The sequence below is a fragment of the Staurois parvus genome, unplaced genomic scaffold, assembly GCF_062004578.1.
Source record: "Staurois parvus isolate SC_StPar_1 unplaced genomic scaffold, SC_StPar_1.0 ptg000572l, whole genome shotgun sequence".
NCBI lineage: Eukaryota > Metazoa > Chordata > Amphibia > Anura > Ranidae > Staurois > Staurois parvus.
In genome coordinates, this window is record NW_028318368.1 from 5,263,123 (window position 1) to 5,271,127 (window position 8,005).

The window sequence follows — 8,005 nt, forward strand, 5'->3', positions numbered from 1 at the left end:
AGAGGAGGAGGTAGAGGAGGACATTGGTGCTCAGGAATTATTGAGTGAAATGGGTGGTTTTTCCACTCAGCGGACAGGAGTGGAGGAGCAGGAGCATCTGGTAGAGGAGGAGGAGGAGACAGAGGACCCAGACGCACCGTGGCAGTATGCTGTGGAGATGGATGCAGGGAGTCCCTCGCATTCTTTGGCACAAATGGCCCATAGCATGCTCGGTTGCTTGCGTAGCGACAGCCGAATAATAACCATCAGACAGAGGGATGACTTTTGGCTGTCCACCTTGTTGGACCCTCGCTACCGTTCAAAAATGGTGGCCTTTTTCACACCTGCTGAGAGGGAGGCCAAAATAACGTACTATAAAATCCACCTATGTAGTCAGTTGGTCTCTGCCTTTCTGCGCCAACGTCCATCCTCAGACACTGTGGGCCCTGTGCGCTCGCGTTCCGCTGCCATGGCAGCAGGGGAGGGGTGGGGTGGTAGGAGCAGTGGCAGCTCCACCAGCAGCGGCTGCCTCAGTCTGCAGTCGATGATGAGTAGCTTTCTTCACCAGCGCAGTGAGGAAACTACTAACCAGCCGCAGCAGCAGCAGCATCAGGTGGACCTGGAGCAGGACCTCAAACAACAGGCTTGGGCCTACTTGGACAGCACCCTGCCAACCGAGGTAGACAATCCCCTTGACTACTGGGCAACGAAACTTGACCTTTGGCCCCAACTAGCTGAATTTGCCCTTGAAAGGCTGACATGCCCGGCCAGTAGCGTGGCATCGGAGCGCGTGTTTAGTGCGGCAGGAGGTATTGTAACTCCGCGGAGGACACGACTGTCCACCCAAAGTGTGGAGAGACTCACGTTTGTGAAAATGAATCAGGCGTGGATTAGTCTGGATTTCAAACCACCAGTTCCTGACACAACTGACTAAATCCGCCATGAATCATGCCCCAAACATGTTATTATTTTTAACATAGGCCTCTGTATGGCCTTCAATTTAAGCTGCTTACGCTTCGCCACTCTGCCATGGGCCCCTGTACCGCCTCCTCTTGCTGCTGCCAGGTCCAGAGTGTCTCATGGGTCCCTGTACGGCCTCCCATTGCTGCTGTCTCCATCGCCACACTCTGCCATGTGCCACTTTCAGGTCTCCTCACACTGCTGGTGGGTTCCATTTTGTCATAGGGTGCTGGCAGATTACGGGCCTCCCATTGCTGCTGCCAGGCCCGTAATCTGCCATGGGCCCCCGTACCGCCTTCTCATGCTTTTGCCAGGTCCAGAGTGTCTCATGGGTCCCTGTACGGCCTCCCATTGCTGCTGTCTCCATCGCCACACTGTGCCATGTGCCACTTTCAGGTCTCCTCACACTGCTGGTGGGTTCCATTTTGTCATAGGGTGCTGGCAGATTACGGGCCTCCCGTTGCTGCTGCCAGGCCCATAATCTGCCATGGGCCCCCGTACCGCCTCCTCATGCTGCTGCCAGGTCCAGAGTGTCTCATGGGTCCCTGTACGGCCTCCCATTGCTGCTGTCTCCATCGCCACACTCTGCCATGTGCCACTTTCAGGTCTCCTCACACTGCTGGTGGGTTCCATTTTGTCATAGGGTGCTGGCAGATTACGGGCCTCCCATTGCTGCTGCCAGGCCCGTAATCTGCCATGGGCCCCCGTACCGCCTCCTCATGCTGCTGCCAGGTCCAGAGTGTCTCATGGGTCCCTGTACGGCCTCCCATTGCTGCTGTCTCCATCGCCACACTCTGCCATGTGCCACTTTCAGGTCTCCTCACACTGCTGGTGGGTTCCATTTTGTCATAGGGTGCTGTATGGCCTCCCATTGCTGCTGCCTCCACCGCCACACTGTGGCTCCACACTCTGGTTTTGGCCCCGTGACTGCCCAAATGAGTGAAGTGTGCGGTGATTCTAAGATCGACGGCACTCATCTGCATGTCATACTGACTGACAGTATTATTTCTCTTCCCCAGCAGACTCCAAGGGCATTTAAATTAAAGGTACAGTGTTCTGCACTAATGTAAAGGCTCTCTGAAGCCTAGAAACACCCTTTTTATAAGTTAAATTCGCAGCGAATATATTCGACTCAAATCGAATTTATTCCGCGAATTCGCCGAATCAGCCGAATCGAATTTTTGAATACTTCGCTCATCTCTAGTTACAATGTTTCCCTCTGGAAGATGAACATAATTTTATTATACTTCTTATCAGTTGGTTCTGTATTAATAATACTGGCCATTGACATGAGGCCATTTTTTCATCTTTTTATTGCTTTACTATTATGAATTTTATTGTCACTATTGCCATTATTATTATTATTTATATTACATAAGTATTGCTTACATCCACTTACAGAATTTATGTTTAGCATGATTTACATCAATATATATTTTATAGTTCTCATTCAGTGATCATCTTTTCTGATAAATTTTATATAAGCATGTACTTTCATGCCACACGCAATATTAATTTTACTTTAACCCTGTTCACCTTTTGCCATCTCTTAAAAGTGTCCTTTTGTTCTCAAGTTGGAAGGTACATTTTACCTGCCAAATTATTTGCCATTCTGCTCACCCAGTCTTCTTTTTTTTTGTTTTTAAATATTATTTATTGAGCATTTTCACCTCTAACAAGGCAAATAAATCATACAAAAGAAAAAGGTCAGAGCATACATAGCAACCAGCAACAGATGCTCCAGTCATCAGAGGACCGTTGAAAAAATGTTGTATTAGACTACTATGCAACATAAGCATGGCACTCTTGCAAAATTACAAAAAGGACAGTTTTCTAATCCAGGTACCATACCAAAAAGCTCAGCAAGGTGTTCAACCTACACTGCATCAGCACCACAACTTGGTCAAGAGCATGTCTTCAGCTTTTAGATTGTCCAAAAGCAGCAGCAAACTGATAATTCCATCCACCTGATTTCCCCACCTCTTAGCATGTTTTATTGTCAGTAAATGTACACTGCAGCAACACTTGATTGATTTGGAGTGCTTCTCCTCCCTCTCCTTGTCTGAGTGCTGCAGTAAAGTGGAATAAAGGAGGCTGATATCAAGGCAAAATTAGAATCTTTATTCCAAGAGTCCTTAAAAAAAACAAGTGAACTATATGGCATTCCATCTCATCAGCTCTAAAATTCTTATCCCATTAAAGGTTCTCGGACTACTTAACACAGCTGTTTTCTATTACACTAGGTTCTCTTCTCTCATTGCTAACAAAGAGGGAAGTTCTTGAATGTGTACTTCACATAGCAGCACTAGTCTTTGATGTTCTAAGGTCTGTGACCTCTGACTCCCAGAAGATAAGAGGTGCACACATATGACCTATAGATACAAAGGATTGATGGTCTACATATGGACTTACAGATACAAAGGACTGATGGTCATAAACATCTGACTGATGAAAGGCTTGAGTTCAAATTAGCCTATTTTACTAAGTCTAGTCCTTACAGCTGTGCAGATTAATTGTTTCCTGTGACTTAGTGATTGCATTTTTGTCATACTTTGTTATCTTAAAGTAATGACCTTGTGGTATCCACATAGTTGTATTATGTATATGTTGTTTATACATAACCCGCTAAAACGAACCATATGGTAGTTACTGTCCAGATCTTTTTTACTTACCGTTTTTTACATTGTGAACTTGGATGCATTATGATTTGTAGTTAGCATCATTGACTGTGTTTAGTGTGCAATCCATGCTATTCATTAAAACAGATGAAGCAATATGTGTGTATCTTATCTAACATTCACATTATACTTTCATATTTTCAGTTATTGTACTGTATTATACTAGTGACAGAGGCTAATAGATATGATTAGTGTGGTTTCCAAGAAACCTTGAACAAACCTCATTGGTGAGCTAAACTAATAATATTACAAGCACCCTATAAAAGATGATGTGTCTTGAAGAACTAAGGGCATCGCTGGTATCCAACACTTGATACTTGATCCTGCACTGGGCACTGTGGTTTCTCCCTCCAGCAGCTAGATTGCTACTGGATCTTGTAGTATCATAGCGCTTGTAGTGAGTAAAGCCTGGAATCCCTGGAAAGGTATTAAACTTCTTACAATGGGCTCATAATTTCATTATTGTATCCTAGTGACACATGCATCTGTGGCCATCTTTGGCTTTAGGTTCACAGCAGAATCACTGAAGTCTTTGATACAGTTCTCTCAGCAGCTCAGCTCACACATCTTCTCTCTTCTAGCAGTGACCTGGCTGCCTTCCTGTCAAATATCTAATGTAAGCAAAGAGTACATGCTCTGGGAGGGAGAAGCAAGGTAAGCTGAACTGCTTTAAACGTGAAGTAAATCTAAAGCCAAACATTTTATTTTACCATTTTGGATAGAATTTTTCTTTTTTGCCATTTGTGTAATACTCAAGAGATTTTCATTCAATTCTTGTCCGGTAAACACAACAGGAATCGAGATGAAACCACTTTAACAAAAGGTAAATCACTTGGAAATCTGTCACTGGAACAGATGTTCTCATTTAAGATCCTTACTTTCATTTCTGTTGTGGTGGCAACACAACATTTGGGATTTCACTTCAGTCCCAGAAGATAAACAGCAAAAAAAAAAACAACTAAAAGGGGTTCTAACCCTTCCCCACTATACCCAAACCAAAACAAACGTTTTGTGTTTTAGACATAATATAACTGCTTTACAAAGATTTATCCATAGTGTCTGTGGCTACAGAGATCAGTAGGAGCTTGTTTAAAAGTTCATTTATTGCATATTAAAGGAGAAGTACAGCTTGTTTGGCTGTACATCTCCTGTGGATCACAGGAGTGCAGTTCATTTTGCATTCCTGTGAACCATTTTCAGCTTACAGTAGGATAAAGCCTGCTGTCGGCTGATGTCACACAGCAAATTCTGGGAAAAGATTGCGACCGTGTGGTCAGGATACAACCAGGAGCCTGGACTAGAACCCGGATCAGCCTCTCAGCAAGCCGCTGAGAGTCTGAGCCAGCCGCCTCACCCCCTCTCCAGTGAGTGCTGAAGGGGCAGAGCAGACAGCGATGACTAACATTCTCTGCTCTCTGCTCAGAGTGGTGGAGAGAACTGAGCAATCAGCTGTGTTTGATCATTCATTTCTCAGCTTTAGAGCCAGTGAAGGTCAGATGCAGCATCAGATTGATGCTGCATCCAACTAGGTAAGTATAATTTTGGGAAGAAACATACTTCTCTTTTAAGACCTTGTAAACACTCAAATTTACAAAATCTGACAACAGATTCACTTAAAAAAGGAAAGCAAAAAGGAAAAATGATTACAATGTTTACCTAATGCATGTTTCTCCTTTTTCAGATACCAGATTCACACAGGTCTCCAGCATTCAATAATAAGGCCTTCTCAACCAAACTGTCTACCTCTGGACAACCTGACTTTGCCACAGAAACTAAAGGACAATGGTTATGCAACACACATGGTAGGGAAATGGCACCTGGGTTTTTATCGTAAAGAATGCATGCCAACGCATAGAGGATTTGATTCTTTCTTCGGATCGCTTTTGGGCAGTGGAGATTACTACAATCATTATAAATGTGACAGCCCAGGAACTTGTGGATATGACCTGTATGAGAATGATAATGCAGCATGGGACCATGATCACGGTATTTACTCTACTGAGATGTACACCCAACGAGTGCAGAAAATCTTGGCTAGTCACAATCCTAAGAAACCATTATTCCTTTACATAGCTTATCAAGCAGTGCATTCACCTTTACAAGCTCCTGGAACTTATTTAGAAAATTATAAATCCATTACTAACTTAAATAGGCGACGATATGCTGCAATGTTATCATGCTTAGATGATGCAATCAAAAATATTACCATTGCTTTAAAAAAATATGGCTTCTACAATAACAGTGTAATTATTTATTCATCAGATAATGGTGGGCAACCAATGGCAGGTGGTAATAACTGGCCTTTGCGTGGTAGCAAAGGCACATATTGGGAAGGGGGTATAAGAGCTGTTGGTTTTGTGCACAGTCCACTTTTTAAAAACAAGGGTTATGTGTGTAAGGAACTCATACATATAACGGATTGGTTTCCCACATTAGTTACTTTGGCTGGTGGAGATATAGATGAAGACATGCAATTAGATGGATATGACATTTGGGAAGCAATAAGTGAGAAAAAGCCTTCTCCAAGATTGGACATTCTGCACAATATAGATCCTATGTACACCAAAGCAAGAAATGGTTCTTGGGCAGCTGGATTTGGTATTTGGAATACTGCCATCCAATCTGCTATTAGAGTGAACCACTGGAAACTGCTTACCGGAAATCCTGGCTATGGAGACTGGGTTCCTCCACAAAGTTTCACCAATGTGGGACTCAGCCGGTGGCACAATGAGCGGATTTCTCTCTCAGGTGGAAAATCCCTGTGGCTATTTAACATAACAGCTGACCCATATGAAAGAGTTGATTTATCAGGAAAGTACCCAGAGGTTGTAAAGCAGTTACTTAGAAAACTTGCACAGTTCAATAAATCTGCAGTTCCAGTGCGTTATCCCCCAAAGGATCCAAGAAGTAACCCTAAACTTAATGGTGGAGTTTGGGGTCCATGGTACAAGGAGAGTAATAAAGCAAAGAAAAAAGGTTCAAAAAAATCCAAGAAAAACAAGAGGAAGAAAAACTCAAAACACCGCAAACAGATGTATTCTGGTTGCCATCCACCTCCCTCAAACACACAACAAGACAGTTTGGTGCTCAGTTAATTATATCATTGTCATGTGTACTGCTAAATACATAATATACACTGGCAATGCCAGGGTACAGTATATTAACATTAGAATTATAATGTATACACCAACAAGTTCTATTGTTGAACAAATATTGATCACATTGAGAAAAAATTGTTGCCTTAAAGCAAAGAGCTCTTGAAATGGAAATATACCTTAACTTTTTTTTGTATTGAGTTAGGAATCATTAGAACCTGTCAGATTTGTATTGCTGCCTATGTGTTATTGGGGAGATTTCCTCTTACTTCCTACACCAATGACCATCTATCAGTAGTACAGAAAGTGACAGGAAGTCCTGCACAGCAATAAAAACCTGCCAGGGGTTCAACCATTTTTACTCATTTCAAAGAAAACAGCACTTGGCCAGCATTCTACTTTAAAGACCAACTACAGCCAAACCTTTCTTTGAGGTTTAGACAGACATGGCAAGGGTCAATTGTTTTTTTCAATTTTTTATTTCTGTCTATAACCCATTTGACCTATGACAGAAGAACAAGGAATGTGGGGAGCAGTTGTCACTAGGATAGATAGTACAAATAACTTAACCCTACCCTATTTTACTAAAAAAAGTTTTTTTTAGAAAACTAAAAAATATAAATTTTTTTATTTGGACACAGGAGGAAAAGCTTCTAGGAGAGTTTTCAAAACGTCCTGTGTGCATAAGGCTTTACTGTCAAAAGAAAAAAAACGTTTTAGCGGCTGTTGGGCTTTAACCCAGTGCTTCTGAGGTAGCTGGTAAGATTTTATAAATTATGCAAATTTATAGTGAACATCAAACAAAGAATGTAATATTCAATAAACTAGAGTGAATCCTAAAGCCAAGCTCCAGGTAAACAGGTAAATACTTCAGCTGAAATACAGATACTTTATGCAGATAGGTAGGCAGCACTTTTTGCCTTTTTGATTTTTTCCATTTTGTTTTTTTCTTCCTTCCTAAATCTAGAAACAGTTTCTTTACTCCAGGCAGGCAAAAAGCTTCCCACATGGAAGAAAAATATACTTGAAATATATTTTTAAAATATTCTTCCCAAATATATTGACATATATGAAATGCTACAATTTTGGCCATATTCAATATATTTCAAAATATCAAAATATATTTCAATAAATATATATATATATATATATATATATATATATATATATATATATATATACTGTATATTGAAATGCATTGTTATTACAAAAATATATGAAGAATATTTTTAAAAATACATTTCAAATATACTGTATGTCTTTAAAAATCCAAACTACAATTTTGGAGTGCAT

The 8,005-nt window shown here is 41.4% G+C and overlaps 1 protein-coding gene across 1 annotated transcript in view; it reads left to right on the forward strand.

Moving 5' to 3' along the window:
- The window catches only part of ARSJ (arylsulfatase family member J), a 138,296-nt gene extending 130,598 nt beyond the window's left edge, over nt 1–7,698 (forward strand). The window contains exon 2 of the mRNA XM_089691794.1: nt 5,299–7,698. Within this exon, the coding sequence (XP_089547920.1) occupies nt 5,299–6,712 (1,414 nt within the window). The 3' untranslated portion in view covers nt 6,713–7,698. The remainder of the gene's footprint in view (nt 1–5,298) is intronic.
- Nucleotides 7,699–8,005: the final 307 nt, after the last annotated feature.